Source organism: Dendropsophus ebraccatus, chromosome 9 (genome assembly GCF_027789765.1).
Source record: "Dendropsophus ebraccatus isolate aDenEbr1 chromosome 9, aDenEbr1.pat, whole genome shotgun sequence".
Classification (NCBI taxonomy): domain Eukaryota; kingdom Metazoa; phylum Chordata; class Amphibia; order Anura; family Hylidae; genus Dendropsophus; species Dendropsophus ebraccatus.
Window position 1 is genome coordinate 26,970,471 of NC_091462.1, and position 24,198 is coordinate 26,994,668.

A 24,198-nucleotide genomic window follows, 5' to 3' on the forward strand; every position below is an offset into this window, starting at 1 on the left:
GCACGAAGATTGGTAGGTTAACATTGTTTATTATTTTCCTCCACCCCTCTGCCTGCCTGTATTTTTTTTCTTTTTCATGGGAATTCTCCTTTCTGGAATTTAAAGGCTATGAACACATTTACATAGATTTTTTTATTGTCAGTTTGTTTCTAAAGTTAATAAGTCTTTATTAAAATTCCCTACCACTTAGCTGCTACTTAGAGAAAGATACGTTTGTTAGAGTCTGATAGACTTTCTCCTCTCTCAGTTTTGGCAAAATCAAAATGAACAGGGGAGGGGGATCCTGGAGGACAGCTAGAGAAAGAGCACATTATAGGCATGGAGAATCATATAGGCTGTGTACAGTATAGAGTGAAAATAGAGCTCACATGACTGGCTGCAGATGCCATAGAAGCAAAAATAAGCATTTTTTTTAAAGACCCATGTAGAAAATGTTGTAGGCACCATAATAAATTAAGAGTAAAAAATGTTCGGACAGTCAACCTCTTGCATTACAATGTTTTTCTCAATTGTTTGTAATTTTATGATTTCCTGCTATAATAGATATTAAATTTCCAGGTGAGCTTAGGGTGGGCTTCCGCTAATACATAGGAGCCAATCAAAACAAGCAGATCTTTACTGTAATCCATATATCTATTGATACAGTTTGGCAATTAAAACTAATATGATGCTGCTAGTCTCCTTTAATTTCCTTAAAGGGGCACTCTTTTTCTTTCATATCAACTGGTTTTAGAAAGTTATATAGATTTGTAATTTACTTCTATTTTAAAATCCCAAGTCTTCCAGTACTTATAAGCTGCTGTATGTCCTGCAGAAAGTGGTGTTTTCTTTCCAGTCTGACACAGTGCTCTCTGCTGCCACCTCTGTCCATGTCAGCAACTGGGTTCTATGGTTGGGTCCAGGAACCCATAAGTTATTTGTGGGTATTGAGTTCCCACAGTCGTAAGCTTCTAAACAGAATTAAATAAGTAGTGGGACGGTGGTTGAATTACTATAATAATTCTTATAGCATGTATTTATTAACACATATACAAACGTGTATAAACTAAACACAAACACTGATATACAAGTTAGGTGGTTATTATTATTATAGTTATTTGCAGAGGTTCAAGGTGAGGGATGGGTCACCCCTGTTGCTGAGGTGGGACCCCCTGGTTTAGGCGTCCCCAAACGTCAGAAGGGACTGACCCTATACTAGGGTTGTGATTATCTGTCCCGTCACTGATGTCAACAGTCTTAGGTATAAATAGATTGATATATGACGTATGAAAGGCAGGTATAGAGATGGGTTGTAAGTTATTGTTATGATATCCCTTCTTCCGTTTTTCCAGCGCGTTTCCCTTTTTCTGTAGCGACAAGTTCCTCAGGGAATAGAAAGAGTGTTGGTAAATAGTTAGGATATGCCTTGGTTGAGGAAATGGTCTGATCCAGTGGAGACTAGTGTTCCCACTAAGATGTTAGTCACCAAGGTGTGGGGGATCACCCCAATTCAGATGTGGGGGGTGGCCCCTAGACTCTCCAAAGCCCGTCAGGTACTAGATATGGGGAGTAAACCCCTATGGTGGTTTTAGTCCAGGGTGATGTCTGGTCCAATCTAGTACAGAGGTGTATTTTCCCTCCATTGTGGCATCACTGGTGCTGAGAATAGATGACGTCCGATAGATTGCGGTCCGTGATGAGGGAGGCGCGTCCACATGTGTGGGCCACCATAGGGGTTTACTCCCCATATCTAGTACTTGACTGACTTTGGAGAGTCTAGGGGGTCACCTAACTTGTATATATGTGTTTGTGTTTAAGCGTTTGTATATATGTTAATAAATACATGCTATAAGAATTATTATAGCGATTCAACCACAGTCCCACTACTTGTTTAATTCATGTCAGCAACTGTCCAGAGAAGGAGAGGTTTTCTATAGGGATTTGCTTCTGTTGTGGACAGTTCCTGTCTCAGTCAGAGATGTCAGCAGAGAGCACTGTGTCTGTCAGAATACACCACTTCCTGCAGGACATACAGCAGCTAATACTGGAAGACTTGAGATCTTTTAATAGAAGTAAATTACAAATCTATATAACTTTTTGAAACCAGTTGATTTGAATGAAAAAGATTTTCGTCAAAGTACTCCTTTGACTCTGGGAACCAGTGATTCTTTTCATTGCTGGTGATGCGTCATCTATATACCTTCTAGAGACTATCTAGGGCTATCTGCTTCATCTACATTCTATAATGTATGTTATAACCTTCCAAACATTTTCCGCTTCTCCCTCTTCTTGTAGGACTGTACATTCATGAATAATGTATTGTATTACTACAGGATCCTTCTGCAATCCTACTAGGCTTTCCTAATGTAGTCACCGTTTATTATTCCGCAGCTTTCCATCATAATCACATCAGTCCATATTATACAGACTGGATGAGATGATGACATTTTCTTGTGATGCGACATTAAAGTTGATTAGCAGCGAGGAAACTTCACAGTGCCCACAGCAACATTGATCTGCAGGTCACTGCGCTAAATCATGCCATTACAATGACGGACGACGGATTGTGCTCTCTTAGGGCATGACGCTAATGCATCAGAGTTTAAGAAAAATGAGTCATTCAATTGAGAAAAACCTTAGTCTGAGGACACAATATTATTTTACAGTCATGTGCATAGAAATCCAATATTAAAGGGGGATTCTAGCTGTGACTTTATATGATCTACTAAATGACCATGAACTGTACAACTCTATGGAAGGTACTTATACAGTCCAACATGCTCACTTACTGCCCTATAGGATTCCCTTCCATCATGGCCATGATGGTGGGAGCACTGTGTGACAATCTGTTCACTGAGCCCATAGAGTCAAACAGATTATGCATGTCTGACCTCTGCTTCATTCCGTATAGTAGAGCCAGAACTTCCATTCTTGTGATTGGTGGGAGACCCAATGATCAGATCCCCACAGATCCACACATCTATCACTATACTACACCCTTTTAAGCAGCAGCAGCAGCATGGAGGACATCATAGAGCAGTAGTAAGCAGTTTAAGCTGTGAATCCATAATCAAAGTCTATAGACTTTAATGGGCAGCTGTAACCTTGTAGTTCAGCATTAAATAAATCCATCTTCATACAAATGTGTGCAATCATTTATAGAGCAGTAGTAAGCAGTATAAGCTGTGAATCAATAATCAAAGTCTATAGACTTTAATGGGCAGCTGTAACCTTGTAGTTCAGCATTAAATAAATCCATCTTCATACAAACATGTGCAGTTTTTGTACAATCATTTACGCATTTAGGAGTGGGGAGGAGAGATGCCTAAAAATTGGAGGAAGATGCATTTGCATTTTATTCTGCTAAGATATATTACAATATTTCTTACATTTACTTGTACTATTGCTAAATACACAGAAGCCAGAACTTTCACACTTGTGATTCCTTGGGGGACCCAATGATCAGATCCCCACATCTGTCAGTATACAGTACCACACCCTCATAAGCAGCAACAACATAGAGGACATCATAGAACAGTAGTAAGCAGTATAAGCTGTGAATCCAGCCCTTCCTCTGTCTATAGACTTCAATAGGCAGCTGTAACCTGGTAGTTCACCATTGAATAAATCCATCTTCATACAAACGTGTGCAGTTCTTTGCACAATGAATTATGCATTTAGGAGAGGGGAAGGAAAGGAACCTAGTAAGTGGAGGAATATGCATTTGCATTTTATTCTGCTAAGCTATATTACATTTTTTATTTTTACCTGTACTATTGCTATATGCACAGTACAGTGGTGCCTTAGATTATGAGCATAATTCGTTCCGGGACCGCGCTCGTAATCCAAATCCGCTCTTAAACCAAAGCAAATTTTCCCATAAGAAATGACTGAAATTCCACACCCCAAAAATAATGATTTTATATTCTGAATAACATGTAAAACAGATGAAACAAACAATCAGAAACGGCTGAATATGTGATATTACAAGTTACTGTATAATACAGCAATCAGCATGTGGAGTATAATGTATAGTAAGTCCATAACCCTGATAACACAGCAGCAGTTTGGAGATACAGGATGGAACTGCAGATCCCCATAATGTAGTAGTGTAGTACAACAGGTTAGAATAGAGAAGCAGGGCTGCTGTCAGAGGTCTGTGTGGTCACATGACAGCAATAAGGGAGGGGTGTGTATTCAGCATGGACCAATCAGGATTAACAGACTGCAGGGAGCATGAAGGAATGAGCAGGACAGATGTGGGCACATACATGCAGCACTCTCTGTCTGGGGAGAGAAGGGTTACAGCTATAAAGAGATTACCCCCACAGTCCTGTCCTCTGATGGGAGCCCCAGCCTGAAGTGGATCTGCTATGATTTAGAAGGTGAGGGAGACTTCCTGGGTCAGAGTACAGGGCTGTAGACCCCGCTATGCAGACCATGCCCTCCTCCACTCCCGCTCCCACCCAGTACAGGGAGCTCTTAAACCAAAGCAATGCTCTTAAACCAAGTCACAATTTTGAAAAACTGTGAGCTCTTAAACCAAAACGCTCTTAATCCAAGTTACTCTTAAACCAAGGTACCACTGTATATATATATATTTGTGCAAAAGAAGCGCCACCTGGTGGTCACTAGTGGTACGATGGCTTATTTTGTATCTTTACATCAACAGTTAAGTGCATCACATACAGATTCTAGGAAATCTGTTCTCCTCATTTGTGCACAAATCACATCATAAATTCTCTCTACAGCTCATTGCTTTTTACAACTTACCTGCTATTTATTGCATACAGTAAAAACACAAACATGTTCTGCGTGACAGCTAACCATGGAAATTACTAGAGCCTCCAAGGTTTGTGTCATAGATTGCCCTGAAGCCATGTCATTCCTCATCATTTTATTAATCTTTAGTGATTTGTCCCTTAGGTGATATGATAAATGACTAGATCCCTGCCAGGACGTCTCACAGATATAATTGGCAAATATTATGCGTCTACCAAGTGAGATGCAGCTTGGCTACTATATGACTGTAGTGTTGGATTGCTTTATTATTTGCAGGTTTCTTAAAGGGATTGTCTGGTTTAGAAAACATAATTGTCAAACACTCTATTAGAGAGTCCTGCCTTAATAGAGAAAGACAGAGAGAGACAGAGAGAGCAAAGTCGAGTTGAAATTGGCTACTAAGAGCATCTCTCTCACTGTGGAAGACTTGGTGCATGCATTTCACAGATAACCCATTGACTTCAATGAACAATTATTCGAAATCTGCATAATCACAGTGTTTCAGCAGTAAAATCTGCAGTTACTCTAATTATGGTGCAGATTTGGGGATTTCTTATTGAAATTATTATGGAAAATCAGCAATAAAGCTTTTTTTTAGCAGTGTGTGTTTGGATGAGATTTATAAAAACCTCATTTATTTTGCAGCTACAGTAATATGAAGGGACTGTTCCACAGTAAACATACCCTTGAAGAGATTTACTTAACAGAACAGAACTATGATAAATTAGCACCAAAAACGTTATTAATGGAGTACAGTATTATTTTTGCACAGTTTTTCTTACATGTGGCCTGAGCTTTTCCCGAGAGTCACAGTAGTGCCTGCTTCCTTCTAGTAGTAAATCACAACAGCACCCCCCCCCACACACACACACACACACTTCCCAAGTAGTCAGTCTCTTCTCTAGTAGTAAATCACAACAGCCCCTCCCTCCACTTCCCTAGTAGTCACAGCAGCCCCTTCTCTTCCCTCTAGAAGTATGTCACAGTAGCTCCTACCCCCAATTCCCCAGCAGTCAAAGCAGCCCCTCCCCTCACATCCCCAGTAGTCACAGCAGCCCCTCCCCTCACATCCCCAGTAGTCACAGCAGCCCCTCCCCTCACATCCCCAGTAGTCACAGCAGCCCCTCCCCTCACATCCCCAGTAGTCACAGCAGCCCCTCCCCTCACATCCCCAGTAGTCACAGCAGCCCCTCCCCTCACATCCCCAGTAGTCACAGCAGCCCCTCCCCTCACATCCCCAGTAGTCACAGCAGCCCCTCCCCTCACATCCCCAGTAGTCACAGCAGTGACCTCTCTTCCCACTAGTAGGAATTCACAGCAGCTTTTTTCCCTACTTCCTTCAGTAGTCACAGCAGCCTCTGTTTCACTTCCCTAGTAGTCACAGCAGCCCCTGTACCACCTCCCTAGTAGTCACAGCAGCTTCTTCCCCTACTTACTTCAGTAGTGACAGCAGCCCCTCTACCACTTCCCTAGTAGTGACAGCAGCCCCTCTACCACTTCCCTAGTGGTCACAGCCCCTCTACCACTTCCCTAGTGGTCACAGCAGCCCCTCTACCACTTCCCTAGTGGTCACATCAGCCCCCCCTCCCACTACCCTAGTAGTCACAGCAGCCCCTCCCCCACTTCCCTAGTAGTCACAGCAGTTCTTTCCTCCCTGTAATGGTAAGTCACACCAGCTCCTCCCCCCACTTCTCCAGTAGCCACAGCAGCCCCTTCCCCCACTTCCCCAGTAGTCACACCAGCTCCTCACCCATGGGTACAGTATTGGGAAAGCTGAGGAGCCACAGTATAGAGATCACTGTTCTATCATGAATGGCTTAGAAAGTTTCTGTACAAAGGTCTACGATGTTTATGGCTCTGATACAGCTGTTATAGCTTTAAATATTCTCATATATTCCATCAGTTAGAGAACTGCCTGTGCTACCTCCCCCCAGTGTAAGATAGGGAATATGCTTAGGGTGTATAATTTACAGTAAATGTACATTATGTTTATTTACCGTCATTCACCATTGTCACTAAATCCCAATGTGTCCAGCATTACCACTAAATATTTTTACGTCCCCCAAGCTTAGTCTATTCAATATAGCAGCACCTGAGAGTGTAACAGTGAGAAGCCAGGCAGAACGTCTCCTCGGACGAGGATCGGGATAGTCGTCTATTGGGCCTGATCTGAATATTATCTGTGCTATCTCATCCTGCAGTACGGAACTCATTGTATTAATGTTGTCTCTAGAGCATTGTTATATTGCACGAAATTTCTACCCGAACAAATTGGAATACTCAGCCAAGCAAATCACTGAACAAGAGGTATAAGATTAGAGATGGATACTGTGTATTGGGGGCAAGAACTATTTTATTATAACAGTTATTGCTGAGAAAATACAAGCTGCTTTATATATAGAAATCTAATGATTAAAAAAAAATACCTAAAAGTCCAAACCTCAGTACTTCTTAAAAATCACCTCCTTTCTTATCCAGAGGAGCTAGCTTATTCCCATAGGGGAACTAATTCAAAGAGGTGTCCTGGTGACAAAGAATATTTAAAGACTCTGTATACCTTTAAATTGCTTTAAAAAAAAAATTAAATTAAAATTTTTGCTTAGTTTCCCATCTACCACTTCTACAGTTTTCTCATGTCTCAGTTTTCAACATAAAATTTATTCATATACAGTAACACATCCTAACTAGAGGACCTTCGTTGTGCTTCTTGTTATACTTATAATAAATGTTTTAAACTTTAACATTGTGCATTTCTAACTTGAGGACCTATACATTTCTCTCTATTGTCTATTCGCTATTTCCTTGGGGTATAGGAACTTTCTAGGCTTACCTCGTTAGATCTGTCAATTAAGCAGTTGAACTCACACTCCTTCCTTTTTTCCATAGTTTTCTCATTTCTCTTTACACTAGTACACAGCCTATACAGTTCTCCCCTGTAAACTGCCTCTTGTGTGCTCCCCTCCCTATCTACAGCCTTTGTAGGTTTTAGTATTTTCTTATTGGTGCCTTTCAAGCTCTATGGACTATACGCCCATAATTTTTTTTTGTCAAATAGGCGTGTCCCTACACAGTCAGCATTAACATGTTTAGCTCCACCCCCTTCAACTGGTAACACCCAGTTGTCCTTTTATACCTAAGAGGAATAACAGAACAGTGTAGAGAATATGCTCCAGAATTGTCATTTGATAAATATTTTTGCTACTGTAAATGAACTCTGGTTTGACCTGATTTCACCCCAAAATTCAGAAAATCTTTTAAAACTTTCATAAAATCAGTATTGTCATGTGAGTGTAATCCTGTGCAGTACAATAGAAGAGGTGAGGTCATGTATGTTATATGCTATGTGTTTTTGTCATTCATTGTACCTTTCTTTATTTTACTCTGTCTTTGTTGTATGTGTCTCTAACAGGCTCATCATCTCATCTCTGTTCCTCTCTCATCTTCCTCCCCTTGGCCTTTGAGGTAGTGTAAAAACTACACATTTGGACTCTAGATGACTATTACTATGTGTATATGGCATGCAACTAACTACTAGATGTTCACAAGTGTTACATTCTTCAGAGACAGATTGGTAGATATGGTCCACCTCTAACAAAGTGGCCGATAAGGCTAGGTTCACACTGTGTTTTTGCAATCCGTTTAACGTATACGTTTTATGAAAAAGAACTTTCATTATAAAAACAAAAACGGATTGAAACTGATGCATTTTTTTTAACGGACACAAAAGTAGCGTTGACTATGTTTTTCTGTCCGTTAAAATAACCAATTAAAAAGTTATACGTTGAACGGATTGCAAAAAACGCAGTGCGAACTCAGCCTAACTGAAGGCTCTATCGCTTCTATGGAACAATTGGTTACACAGTATGGTCTCTATGGACAAGGTTGATGACCATATTGATAACAATATCCATTACATGATCATAAAATTCTTTATAGCTTGGAATATTCTGCCAATCTGCTCCTGAATTTAACATAAAGATAACATAAATCATATTGCTATCTGTCTGATGTCATCTTGTCTGCTTTAAGTCTATTTCATTGACGTTTTGGGTTTTATGAAGGATAATGTAAATGTGCAGCCCTGACATATAACAGGTAGCCAATGTATGGGGAAATCTATGGGGACCTGAAACCTCTGAGATGACTCATACTAGAAGAGAAGCCTACTTTCTTTGTCTGTTGGATAAATACACTTTAAGCTTCCTGGTAATGTAAAACATACACACCATTGTCTATACCAGTGGTTTTCAACTTATTTCCGGTTCATGGAGAGTTTCCAACCACTTCTTAGGAGATGTCTTCTTCTTCCTTAAAGCGACTCTGTACCCACAATCTGACCCCCCCAAAACCCCTTGTACCTTCGGATAGCTGCTTTTACACCAAGATCTGTCCTGGGGTCCGTTTGGCAGGTGATGCAGTTATTGTCCTAAAAAACAACTTTTAAACTTGCAGCCCTGTGCCAAATGAAAAAACTTAACAGTTGAGGATGACTGATGAGCTGTTCACACGGGGTGCCAATACCTGGAATTCCTGCCACTCAGCTCATTGACACTGGTGCTATGCAGTAAATGGGGCGGCAATCAGCTGGCTTCCTTCACTATACAGAAGTGGCAAAATGTAATTACTTGAGTGGGAGCTGAGCTGCAGTTACCAAACCTGGCCACTACACAGAGCTTCCAACCCTGTTTACTGTGCAATGTGAGTGCTAAACAGCTGATGGGAAGCGGTGCTGGGTGTTTGCACCCTGCTGATCAGTGACTGATCACTTATCCTGCAGATAGGCCATCAATCTGTTTTACTGTACCTCAAAGACCTCTTTACTCATTGGCATCGGAGATTGTTCATTCTTGACTTAGAGGGTCCCAGTTGTCCAGACATTTATGACGCGTTTGGTTGACATGTAAAAATTTTTTAAAAGCAAAATCTCTTGGTTTATATTTATTAATATGTTGTTGTTTTTAAATAATATTACTGTGCTTATTATTTTTATTATATTCATAGTTTTTTTTAGACTCCTCATCAGGGGTTGCAAAAGAAAAAGTCCAGCACCAGTGTGTCTTTTTGGATCTTTAGGTTAGGAAGCAGATTTCCTGGTGGTTTAAACTCTAGACACGACTTTATCTTGACGTACTAAATGTTGAGTACTGCCCATTAATTATGTATGTTTATATCACATTTTGTACTATAAATGGAAGCTTTGTTTCTTATCTTTTCTTGTTTTTGTTGCGGTTTGTATCTTGTACCCAACTTGCGTTTTTTAAACCATGTGTTTGTGATTTTAATTAAGTGTCATGTGATGTCCGATACCGCCCATATAATGATGTGGGGAACAGTATACGGTATACTATGTTGTGAACAAGGCGTGAGAGACGCCGAAACGCGTCAACAATCGCATGTTTGTTTCCTGTCATGTGAAGTTTTGCAAATAAAGAAGGACGATAATATTTTTATCCGCTACACTGGTGCTGGACTTTTTCTTTTGCATTTATTGCCCTGGCTCCGGGCTTTGCCGCGCACCGTGAGTGGATACAGCAGGTGAGCTGACCTCAATCAGCATTGTGATTCCTCATCAGGGGTTGTCTCACAATTTGGGATATCACTCCGCAGCTATTACCATAGGATTCTGCTTGAGAAATTATGGTTTTACCAAATTCTTCCTCAGGGATAGGCTAATCGGATTACAATATTTTCCGCTGAATAAAGATGAAGTATTTGGGGTAATGCCCCCCCCCCCCCTTCTTCCACCACCTTGACTAACCTGCCGGTCTTGAGATGTAAGGTGTGAAAACACTAAGAATGGCCATAATATTAGAATATTCTATTATTCACAGCTATTGGTGTGAAGACAAAGTTAAATACGAGTGTAATGTTAATAGGAATAGCTAATATGTTGGCCGAATGAAACATCTTTCTCTAATGTGGATAATTTATCTATTATTAATCTAGAATTTTTATCAGTTTGATGACAGATACTATAAGCTCTTCTTGTTTCAAGTCTCCAAGCTTTAAGGATGGTTTAGATATAGATAGAAAAGACATGTTCTAATTCCTTAAACACGAATAAGATAACTCTGACCTGCTGATATGGAGCCTGCAAGGATGGACTATTAGGAGCACTGCGCTGCTCCCATAGCACCAATCCACCCCTATATTGCAGAAAAAGGTACACTGGACTAAATAGGCTGCACTGTACTAAGTTTACATAGTACAGTAGTAGAGGTGGCTTTTGGAGGAAAATGGATCACTGGTGCACTGACTTTGCAAGGTTCTATGTAAGTTTTAAATGAAAGAAACAGCAGTAGCACAGTAAGGAAGGGGTTACTCTTAGACTTGGGTTTACCTTTCAGGGACAGTGTGGATCCTCTGGAAGGTGGGGTTTACTCTTAGACCAGGGTTTACCTTTCAGGGACATTGTGGATCCTCTGGAAGGTGGAGACAGATTCACTGGTTACAGCTACACAACCCAAGTTCTCTCCTTCTACTGTATATAGCTGCTTCTGTTACTAGAGACAGATTTCCCCTAACAACAGGCCGCATACATTACATCCCAGACAAGTGAAACACCTAATGACCAAGACATTATGACTTTTTTCTTGGGGTAAAAAGCCACTATTAGAAAATGACTTACAAGTGATTATCAAGTGTAGGAAAGTTAAAACAAAAGTGACATTTTAAGTGTTTCAAAACACATTAAGGTTTTTTTAGGAAAATGCAATGTGTGATCTTTGAAGGTTCAACCCTTGGGACACACTTCAGCGAGTCAAACGGCTGAGCTGCAGTTCCAGATAGAGACAAATGTACAGACACTGTGTCTGGCTTAATATTGATGGGTCCATGATGCTTCAGAGAGCACTGTGCTCTCTTTGTTTTACTGATCATTGGGGTTCCTCAAAGGATAGGCCATCAGTGTAATTTCCTTAAAGGGATACTCCGGCAAAAATCTTTTTCTCTCAAAACAACTGGTTTCCGAAAGTTATAAAGATTTGTAATTTACTTCTGTTTAAAAATCTCAAGTCTTTCACTACTTATCAGCTGCTGTATGTACTGCAGGAAGTGGTGTTTTATTTTCAGTCTGACACAGTGCTCACTGCTGACATCTCTGTCCATGTCAGGAACTGTCCAGAGCAGTAGAGGCTTTCTACGAGGATTCGCTACTGCTCTGGACAGTTCCTGACAAGGACAGAGAGTACCCCTTTAAGGCCATTCAGTTCGTGTCCATCTACTTAATAGTAGAAACTGTTTCTCCACTCACTCCTTAATATTATATTTGGTAGATAAAAATACTATTAAATTGGATTTTCCGAGATTAGGAAACAAAGTTGCTTTCTTTCAATAGCACTGCAGATGAACAAGATACTGTAGGTGATCGGTCTAGAAAGCAGTCTTGTTCTAGGGGTTTTCCCATTAAGCTAAGTTGCTAAAATCAAGTGTGTTCAAGGTACAGGCTATGTTCACACAACGTATATTTTGGTAAAATGACGTCCGTTGTACAACGGACGTGATTATTGCAAAAATATATGTTACCTTGCACGACATGGAGAGAAAGGAGTTGCTGCACATCACACCTATGGCTGATACTAATGCCACTCGGCTACATTTAAAAACCAATGCCAGTATGTTGGTATATAATTTGATCAAACCATATTGCCCCATGTACCACGTGCCGGTCTCCTGGTTCACATGGGTCCCTACACTAACTCCACACTGTGTCGGTCAGCGACTGCTAACCCTGCAAAGTGTGCACAAACAGGGAAGGGAGGCCATGGAATGGTCCTGAAACCCCAATGTCACAGGACCAAACCCAAAGTGCCCCCCCAAAACCCAGTTGGCACCACCGGCGGAGAAAGCTGCCGCCAAACAACACAAGTGTGAACATGCTCTTGTACTCACCATTACTGCTGCAGATAGAATGGGAAATATATGAGGTACTGACATGTGAGCACAGGTGTATCCTGCTAATTTGGGTCATGTGGGTCTTATGAAGGGGAGTGCCAACTGCTCAGAAAAGGGAGAAAAATAAAACACATGTAGAGAAATGAGCTGCTGCACCTCACACCTATGGCTGACACTAATGCCACTCAGCTACATTTAAAAACCGACGCCAGGATGTTGGTATATAATTCGACACAATGTGGAGTTAGTGTAGGGACCCGTGTGAACCAGGAGACCTGCACGTGGTACATGAGGCAATATGGTTTGATCAAGTTATATACCAACATCCTGGTGCTGGTTTTTATGTGATGTGCAGCAGCTCCTTTCTCTCCATGTCATACGTTACCTTGCTGCTATGGGACACATAGTATACACTCCGGCCGGGATCCCTAGTGGCGCCGCAAACAACTGACATGTCATTTTTCTGTGGCCACTATTCATTGAATATCGGCGGCAGAAAGCTCTGTCAGTGCACACAGTGGAGCTCCATAGTGTGCAGTGGGGAGTTCTGATGGGGGCGCATAAGAACTCTGCGGCCCTAAAGATCATCCCGGCCGGCAATGCAGTACCAACCGGATGATCTTAAGGGCCGCAGAGTTCTTATGCGCCCGCATTTTCGGAAACCGGAACGGCCGGTCTCTTACGCAGTATGAACATGGCCACATTGTGTAAAGTATAGTACAATGGTGAACAAATGTGCTATTTTTTAAGTAACACAATGGACATCACTGTATACCTCTCCTTCACCATCAAACTAATCACTCCCTGCCCCTTTCTAAATTGTGTCTGAGCTCTGTGCGGTAAAACATTGCAAACACTTTTCCAAAGCCACCTTACTGGGACCAGAAGATTGCAGTGGAATTGAGCATGTGTGACCACCTTAGTTGATTCTATAAAGTGGTCATAACAAAGAGCAACATGTTATCAAACCAAAGCCGACATATGGGGGGGGGGTAGTAATTATATGTTGGTGCTTCTTAACAATTGCTTATGCATTTAAAATATATTTAATTTCCATTTCGATACATTGATCTTAAATATCTTAAAAGTACCTGTAACGAAAAATTTCCTGACATGTCACAGAGACAGGTTAAAATTTTTGATTGGTCCGGGTCTAAGTGTTCAGACTTGTACCGATCAGGACATAGAGCGGGGAAAGGACGGCAGCTGTAGCACGTCTGCTCCCCACTCTTAATTAAAAAAAAAAAAGAGAGTCATACTCCATAGGAGTCCACTATAAGACCGAATCAATCAAAACTTTTGACATGTCGCTATCACATGTGAAAGGTTTTTTATAACGACAGGTACACTTACAAAGGAAAGGAAAGAGCGTTGGTCTGATCTCTTGGTAAAATTGTTTTAAATGCTTGTATTTTAATGAAGTAACAATTCTGGAGCACATTTTCTTAGAAATCTCATTGTGCTGATCCTTTGTTGTTAAATTTATGCGAAACAATGACAAATGGGCGTCACCATTACCTTATAAAGCAGGAATGGGGAACCTTCGGCTCTCCAGCTGTTGCAAAACTACAATTCCTATCATGCCTGGACAGCCAAAACTAAAGCTTCCGCTGTCCCTACTGCCTGCTTGCACTGTTGACTTACTGTAAGGTTGTCAGAAATCACTTCCCCTAAATCATTCTCTTCTGAAGTCTTTGATAACACAAAACTGCCGAAATCACTTTAATAGACAGATATAGGACAATACAGGTAGATTTTACATGTGTAGTAAGAAAATAGTAAGGAAACATCAGTTTTGGAGATCTGATTAAGTGCAGTAACTTTAATGCGTCCTATACCTGTTTCTGCACAATTGGATGAATAAGAAGAACTGAGTTTGCCATCTGCTTTTGAATGCTATCCTTCAAAAAGTGTTCAAAAATTTTCAAAACATATCAATCTCAATTTGAATCTTTGGAGATTCTTTTTTCACCATGAATCCTTTACGGGAGCAGGGACACCTGTCAATAACAGAAGCTCCTGCTCCTTACACTGAGCAGCCAGGCATACAATGTACACCTTCATACTCGGCTCACATTTAAGGTCAGTGGTGATGCTGCATGCATGTACTCACTGCACACACTCAGCTCGGTCAGCTTCAACTGAGCAGAGAGGCAAACCTTTTATGCCTCACTGCTCAGTATACAAGAGCAGGAGCCATTGTTGTTCCTGTATATGCCTACTGTGGCCTCCTATCCCAAATGTGCCTGGCCCAATGAATGTCAGCAGCAATGCCAATGCTGTATGCTTATAATAACCAATGCCTTCACATCCAGCCCAGTGAAGGTATATAGCCGTATGTATCCACATTCAAATGAATATGGCAGAAAAGAATTCTCCTCTACAGAAGAACAATGCAATAGTATAAGAAAAGAGAAAACAATGATTACGACAATAGACGTTTCAGTAGTGGTGACAGGTCCTCTAAGGCATCTATATCAGGATGCAGAAACCACAGAAAAATAAGCAGTGTATGAATAGGAAGAACATCACATCTCGGGGATTGATCTCCATTGCTGCATGTAGATAGGAGTCTTTTATTCCCGTCATCTGATTAGCAATGATTGGGTCTGCTAATGTCCCATTGTGATCAATGATTCGGAGGGGAAAATTGCTGATGGCTGCGTCTAAACCTTCCTGTATAATTATTCACCATCTGAAGTCACAATAGCAGCGTGTGAACCCGCCCGCGAGAATAACATGTTCATCCCCCAACAATAGACATCAAATGCTGCGCATCTCCGTGTTATATATTCTCTAATGCAAATGATTCCTCTATCCCATCACGATCTGGCGTCTCCTTTAATCCTTTCTTTTTTCAGTTAAAGGGATTTTTCGGGAAAATAATAAATAGGCGTTTTCCGGTCTCCGATAGCAAAAGGTCACATGACAGGGGTAGGAACTGTCCAGAGAAGGAGAGGTTTTGTGTGGGGATTTGCTACTGATCTGGACAGTTCCTGACATGGACAGAGGTGGCAGCAGAGAGCACTGTGTCAGACTGGAAAGAATACACTACTTCCCGCAGGACATGCAGCAGCTGATAAGTACTGGAAGAAATGTTTTTTGTTTTTTGTTTTTACTTTCTGACACCAGTTGATTTATTTTTTTCATCCAGGGTACCCATTTTATGTAGATAGAAGGTGTCTAAAACAAACTCTAAGAGTAAGTGCCCATTTTGGGGGGGCATTTAAATATTGTAACATATGGGTAATTGGGTAATTTGGACAAGGTACACTCTGAGGGTATGACCACATAATCTGCATGGGAAGGTGGGTGACAGCCAGCAGAGAAATCAGACAAAAGTAAAAAGAATTTATTTGTACAATCTCCAAACTGCACATGTTAGACAGAGAAAAGAGTAGGAGATGAGCATGCAAAGAAGAACTCTATTCTTGGGGGACCAGTGGCCAGTGTTCTCATGATCGATGGGGGTCCTAACTGTCAGACCTCACCAATTAGGTAGTTTATTCTGTTGATAGGGGATCCCTTTTAATCTTTGGATTACCCCTGTAAAGAGATCTTCCTGGTCATTTACATTGATTGTCTATAGTCAGGATAGGTCATCCATGTCTGATAGGCAGGGTACCCCCGGCTCTCGGCCAATCGGCTGGCTCCAGCATATGCGTAATAAACAGGAACAGAGGTATACAGCGCCGTTCATTGTATAGTGGCAGCGCCAGGTTACTGCAGCTCATCACTCATTGAGCTGCATTGAAATATCCCAGTACCACTACACAATAAACTAGCCGTGACTCTGACGAACAATGGATCAGGATAAGCCATCAGTTAAAAAATCCTGGGAAACCCCTTTAATGAGAACTAATAAATCTGAATACAGGGAGCTCCCCCTAATGGCATCTGTAGGTAGAAACAAAAGAAGCTCCTCAGTCCCCGGCCCATTCACACCAATGGCCCCATAGGGTCAGGTATCCTACCTCTACGGTAGGGATGCAAGTACCTGATAGCAAGAAAAGGATTGAGCCCCTACTTCATTGATAGTAAACTGTGCTCTAGCACTGCAAACATAGCAGATCTGCATAAGGGAACCCTCCAACAGGACTAGACGGCATCTAATGCTGCCTTTTTTCTATATGTCTATACCATCACACATGTAGGATAAAGGAGATACCGTACACATGAATCCTGTCTGGTTTTAATTACATTTTACAGCATCTCCTAAAGTTCTGTATAGCACCAATTGGTTCCCTGGCTTTTAAAGCATTCATGTGATATCAGTCCATTTAGTCCCAGCTTATTTATGGGTGATGTTATTGTTAATGATACTGTTGGTATACTGTGCACTGTGCTTTATGATATTGGTGCAGCGCCACCTGCTGGGTGATGTACAGCTGACAGCTCACATTTTCTCGGCATTGACGGAGCTTCCCAGGGGACAGAATAAGTAAAATTACCATTGTCTCAGCACTAGGGGATATATATACGTTATACAGGCTTTATATGCAATCATATTCATGCTGTCCATATACAGAACATGTGTTGTCTCTTAGTATGTAGCTTGTGCATTATATGGCTAGGTTCACACTGAAAAAAAAAATTACTGCCGTCTTTTAAGAACCGATGTCATGTTTACATAGTGTGATCCTAGCCTATTGCAGTGCACAATGGATGAGGAGATAGAATGATATCTACAGTAGAATGGTAATTTAATTGCTTTAAATGGGTATGTGCATATGTATTGATAAAGGGGTTTTCTGTGACTTGTTCTCACTAAAGGCCATTAATATCTGGTTGGTGGGGGTCTGACATCAGATACCTCTAAGGACGAGCTGGTTGTCAGAGCCATGGTGCATTTATGGTGGCCGTGCTGTATTACTGAGTCTTAGCTCCCATTCATCCATAGGCTGTTCTGGCAAACAGCTGATCATGGCAGGTGTTGTCTCCCCACAAATTAAAGGGGTTGTTTAGCGGAAATCTTTTTGTTTCAAAACAAATGGTGTCAGAAAGGTATATAGATTTGTAATTTACTTCTATTAAACAATTTTAAGTCTTCCCATACTTAGCTACTAAATGTCATGCAGGAAATGTTGTTTTATTTTCAGTCTGACACAGTGCTCTCCGCTGACATCTCTGGCCATGTCAGGAACTGTCCAGAGCAGGAGAGGATTTCTATGGGGATTCATGGAAAACCGAGACCAAGTTCGCGTCTCAGCCACAGGTGGCAGCAGAGAGCAGTGTCAGACTGAAAATTAAACATTTCCTGCAGGACATACAGTATAGGAGCTAATAAGTATGGGAAGACTTGAGAATTTTTAATAGAAGTAAATTATAAATCTATTATACTTTCTGATATCAGTTGATTTGAAAGAAAAAGATTTTTGCTGGACAACCTCTTTAATATAAAAAAAATATAAAAGTTCCTGAAAATTCTTTGACCCCTTCTCAACCCGTACAGTTTTGATTTGAATTGGGTGAGGGAGCATCAACTACTATTTGCAGAAAGACTTCGAAGATCACTCTGATGCCGGCCATTTAACTGTATAGAGACCAGGATCAATAGCGATCACGGCATTTAAACAGTTTTGACAGCAGTCATTGGTGTTCAGTGGGTCAGGCGGCATAAAGTTTCCGCCTATACTGCCTATATTGTAATGTAGACAGCCATATTGAGGTCTGACCTATAAACAGTGCTAGATTAAAGGGGTAGTGCAGCGCTAAGAAATTATTCACAAAATAACACACATTACAAAGTTATACAACTTTATAATGTATGTTATGTATGTGAATGGCCCCCTTCCCGTGTTCCTCGACCCCCACCCGTGTACCCGGAAGTGTAGTGCAGTATACATACCTGATCCGTGTCGACCGACCCCGTCTGTAATCTTGTCAAAGACATCATCTTCGGGAAGCCGGCCGACCCGCTCCTGCCATCCCTCATGCCGGGCCCCCTCTGCCGCGTCATAACTGTGCTCAGCTGCGATTGGCTGAGCACAGTTATGCTAAGCCAATCGCGTCTGAGCAGCTGAAAACGCGGCAGAGGGGGGCCGGCATGAGGGACGGCAGGAGCGGGTCGGCCGGCCTCCCGAAGATGATTACAGACGGGGTCGGTCGACACGGATCAGGTATGTATACTGCACTACACTTCTGGGTCCACGCCCGGGAGTCGGGGAACAAGGGAAGGGGGCCATTCACATACATAACATACATTATAAAGTTGTATAACTTTGTAATGTGTGTTATTTTGTGAATAATTTCTTAGTGCCTCCCTACCCCTTTAACCTTTTAAAGGGGTTATCCCAAGATTAAAAGTTATCCCCATCCACAGAATAGTGGATAACTAGCTGATCGGAGGGGTTTTGCCTGCTGGGACTCCCCTCTAATAATAAGGATAGAGGTCATGCTTAAAGAGTGAATAAATCTGCAGTGGGCATGCTCATCTACCATGCAATTCACAGTTTATAGGATTTCCAAACATTACAGAGCAGATGTCCCATAGACAGTGAATGGAGTGGAGTTAATAGAATGGTGCGGTGCTGGGGCAATAAATCTCTGTTTAAAGGTAATCTATCAAATAAATTTTCTTTTACTGATTAGAGATCCTAAAATAAGTTCTTTTATTCTAATCTTTTTCTAGTTTCCTTCTTGTACATTTTTATGGGGGCTACCATCTTGCCTGAGCTGTTTTTTTAACAGCATTCAGTAACTTGCTTTACAGCAAGACTCATGGACATAGATGACAATTGACAGAATCTGTCCTCTTGAGATGAATGTGAAACATTACTAAGCGTGCTCTGTGACCTGTGAAGAGTTCATTCGACACGGAGCTGCTATTGTCTCCTCTATCTACTGGTGTCACCTGTCGCTGCAATCCTGTACAGATAAATCTCTCCCTATATGTATACACTCTGGCCTTGATTCCATAGAAGACAGTACAATATAAATTTCCTATTAATCACGGCCGTTGTTGCAAAACAAGCAACAACAGCCGTGATTAATAGAAAACTTACGTTGTGTGAACATAGCCTTATGCTGGGAGGGTAATATGAAATTGTTTCTTTATATACGTTTATTATTATTATTATTATTATTATTATTAAAAAAAAATTATGCTTGAGCATGCTTACTAGCCATGGTAGCCCCCCATAAACAATGCTAGAGTTCCCCCATTAACATGCTATATTGTCAAGTATTAAATCCATCATCTAAAATCTTTGCTGCCATTGTCCTCCTAGTTCATTATCTTCTCAGTAAACCATGTTGGGAACCAGCGTTGCCTAGCAACAAAGGACCACCACCAAAATATCACCCGGAGCACTTTAAGGCTATTGTTCTGTATATTTCAGGTAGTGTCGTCATGTATGTGCCATGCTGCTAGTGTTCTGTATGTATGTAGTAAAATACATGGTGCGTATAGGAACTCTGTACGCGAAAGGTTTTTTGTGAAGGGTTGTAATGTGATGGATTAGAAAATAACAGTCTGTGTTTTTTAGCAGGTCAGCTTGTGTCCCCGCAGTCGGCTCCGTCTTGCATCGAACATAAGAACGACGTCAGCCGAGAAAACAGCACTTTAGATGTTACCAAGGTGAGTGATGCGGAAGAAAATCATTGAAATGGAGAGAGAAATTCTCATCTAAAGGACAACCTGTACAGTATGTGACACAAGGGTTACATATGACGAGTCATTCTTAAAGGGGTACTTTAGAAAACTAAAAAAAAGGTTTTAAATCAACTGATGACAGAAGGTTATACAGATTTGTAAATTACTTCCAGTATTTATCATCTGCTGTATGTTCTGCAGGAAAGGGTGTATTCTTTCCTGATACAGTGCCTCTCATTTAACTCTGCTGCCCTCTCTGGTGAGGAGAGGTTTTCCATGGGGATTCCCTCCTGCTCTAAACACTTCCTGTCATAGACAGAGGTGGCGGCAGAGAGCACTGTGTCAGACTGGAAATTATACACCACTTCCTGCAGGACATACAGCAGCTGATAAGTACTGGAAGACTTAAGATTTTTAAATAGAAGTCATTTTAAATAATTTAATAACTTTCTGACACCATTTTAAATGAAGACTTTTTTTCCACTGGCGTATTAAAGGGAATCTTGAATAGAAAAACATTGTCTCGTTTTTATCTAAAACAGTGTGTAGGTTATATCTGGTTATACGGCTCATTCCCAGGACTAGGATTGAACTACAATACCACAGCCCATAGACATGAATAGTACTGTTTCCTAATCTCACATTATCTTTTTAGGGTCCTCTTGGCCTTTCCAGGTCTTTTGGTGCCCTAGGTGGCAGACGTTTGGTTGTCATCCAACTTTTCAGAAAGATATGTGTACAAAATAGATTTAAAAAAAAAAAGTAACAACTAAACAGGGCAATTCAAAGACCTTTATGTAGAAGCCCTTTAATATTATTTTTCACCAGTTTTTCCCTTAGTATATTCCATTTTTAATTTTCAGTTGTCTCTAAGCTACTGAGTGGAGACTAATTACTATGAAGTCTCCTATACACTGCATACATACAGAAGAGGAAATCCTATTATTCTCCTAAAGTTCTATAGTTCACACTCAGAAGCAGCAGCACAGAGGACATTATGGAGTAGTACTGTGCCGTGTAAATCCAGCACTAGGGTAAGAGCTAACATTCACTATAAGCTGCTGAAGCCTCTGCCTGTCTTAGGCTGGGTTTACATATAGGCTGGGTTTACATATATAAGTTTGCATCAGTTGGGTTTTTTTTCTAAAAACTGACCACAACTGATGCCACAACTGATGCCAATAATGCATCAGTTGCCATCAGTTTTTCTATCCTTCTTTTCATTAAAAACCATCAGTTTCCATCAGTTGCCATCAGTTACCATAAGTTGCTCTCATCAGTTGACATTTTTTTCCCCAGTATGTTTTCCTGTCATTCTCAATGGGATTTGCGGAGGAGCGCACAGGGGGGCTATATACTAATTGGGGCAGCTCACAGGGGGCTATATACTACAAGGGGAGAGCGCACAGGGGGGCTATATGGGAGGGGGAGAGCGCACAGGGGGGCTAATTGGGAGGGGGAGAGCGCACATGGGGGGCTATATACTACTGGGGGAGAGCACACAGCGGGGCTATATAGTACTGGGAGAGAACGCACAGGGGGGCTACATACTACTGGAGGAGCAATAGGGGGGGCTATATACTACTGGGAAAGCAACAGGAGGGGCTATAGGGGAGGGGGAGAGCACACAGGGGGAGAGATGTTTATTTCTGTATACTGTGCTACTCTTTGGCTGAACGCCGGATGCCAAAGCCGAACGGCATGCGTCCTGCCCGGCGAGGCATCCGGCACTCTATTTGTTTGAATGAGTGCGGCGCCGCATCACGGGAGCGGCGGTGCGTTAGGACGCTGCAAGACACGTCCTAAAGGACCGACGGTCCGACGATGCGGTGACCACTAGTTCACCGCCGCATATTTTGAAATGTCCCATTCAAAAGAATGGGATCAGTTCAGTGATGCGTTTCCCTCCGGCGCTTTTCTCCTGCGCCGGAGGGAAATGCCGCCGCACCGACGCATATATGTAAACCTGGCCATATAAGTTTGCATCAATTGGGTTTTTTGTCTAAAAACTGACCACAACTGATGTCACAACTGATGCCAAAAATGCATCAGTTGCCATTAGTTTTTCTATCCTTCTTTTCATTAAAAACCATCAGTTTCCATCAGTTGTCATCAGTTGTCACAAGTTGCTCTCATCAGTTGACATTTTTTTCCCCAGTATGTTTTCCTGTCATTTTCAATGGGATTTGCAGGGGAGCGCACAGGGGGGCTATATACTAATTGGGGGAGCTCACAGGGGGCTATATACTACAAGGGGAGAGCGCACAGGGGGGCTATATGGGAGGGGGAGAGCGCACAGGGGGGCTATTTGAGAGGGGGAGAGCGCACATGGGGGCTATATACTACTGGGGGAGAGCGCACAGGGAAGCTAAATACTACTGGGGGGCAACAGGGGGGCTATAAACTACTGGGGGAGAGCGCACAGGGAAGCTCAATACTACTGGGGGGCAGCAGGGGGGCTATATACTACTGGAAGAGCAACAGGGGGGGCTATATACTACTGGGGGAGCAACAGGGGGCTATAGGGGAGGGGGAGAGCACACAGGGGGAGAGATATATGTTTATTTTTTTACATTGTGCTGCTACATGCCGGATGCCAGAGCCGAACGGCATGCGTCCTGCCCGGCAAGGCATCCGGCGCTCCATTCACTTTAGTGGATGCGGCGCCGCACAGCCTTGCGGGCCACACAGGAGGAAGCTGCATGCTGCGTTCTCCCGTGCGGTCGGTCCGGCGGTGCGGCGTCACTATTTACACACCGCATATATTGAACGATCCCATTGAAAACAATGGGATCAGTTCAATAATGCGTTTCCCTCCGCCACTTTTCTCATGCGCCGGAGGGAAACGCCGCCGCACTGCCGGACAAATGTAAACCCGGCCTTATTCCATCACTCTCTACATCTACTCCCCCTAGTCTCCCCTCCCTTATCTATAGTCTACTATGGGTAGCTGTTAGAGATGAGCCTACAAGACCGAGGTATGGGGTTTGTACGAACCCCAGCCATGTGCATTTGAATTCCACTGTCTTCCTGTTCCATGGGGAATGTCCTGCCTGGAAAACAGGAATACAGCCTTGGTCATATGCTGTATCCCTGTTTTCCAGGCAGGAATCAGGTTGTTTCCTCCTTCCCCAAAGAACGGGAAGACTGCGGGAGTCAAATGCCGATGGTTTGTGTTCGTACGAACCCGAACCTCGGACCGGTTCAGGTTCAGATTTGAGAATTTTTTTCCCAGTGAATAATGAGTTTAGGAGAAAGGAAAGGAGCAGGAAATTAGCCTGAAAAGTGGAAAAAGAGGCATTTTTCTCTGATAAGATATAATGCAAAGTTTTTTACCTTCATGCATACCATTGATTTATGCCAAGTTTGTTGAAAGTGTGTTGCCTATTTCAACGTGTCTGACTGTGCTACGTGTATATTGTTTCATTTTATTTTTATTTTTTTTGGAACACCACATGTATAAATATTTTACAAAATACAGAAATCTCTGGTGCCGTATTCACAAACTCTGGGGAGATGCCAGCGAAATTTGCATGGATAATGTTGTAAATGTTAACACACAATGTGCGCCGGTATCTAAGTAAACAGATGGCTGATGGAACATGCTAAACATAATGTCCGTTCTTATAGTAGAGCTGGGAATCTGGTCAGTGTCGCGTCTGCTTCCATGCATCACACAATGCACTTTTGAACTTCAATAATTATTTTTGGCCGCGATGAGGTCATCTGTAATGGAACTGAAGTATTATATATTTCATGTTCATTTCGGCGTGACTGTGCTTCACTGATATTTTTAGCACCTATTAGAATGTATTAGGGATAAATATAGCTCCAGCATAGCAGATGTATGTACAGTAAGTTCTCTGCAATGAAGCCATAGAAAATAGTACCCGGAAGGAATGACATAAAAACATCTGGAAAATAATGGCCACCAAACACATTGTCTGACC

The 24,198-nt window shown here is 41.9% G+C and overlaps 1 protein-coding gene across 3 annotated transcripts in view; it reads left to right on the forward strand.

The window, feature by feature from the left end:
• The window catches only part of SLC4A10 (solute carrier family 4 member 10), a 194,080-nt gene that overhangs the window by 123,047 nt on the left and 46,835 nt on the right, over nucleotides 1-24,198 (forward strand). For all 3 annotated transcript variants that reach the window (XM_069982813.1, XM_069982814.1, XM_069982815.1), the window contains exon 7: nucleotides 20,142-20,233. In XM_069982813.1, the coding sequence (XP_069838914.1) occupies nucleotides 20,142-20,233 (92 nt within the window). The remainder of the gene's footprint in view (nucleotides 1-20,141; nucleotides 20,234-24,198) is intronic.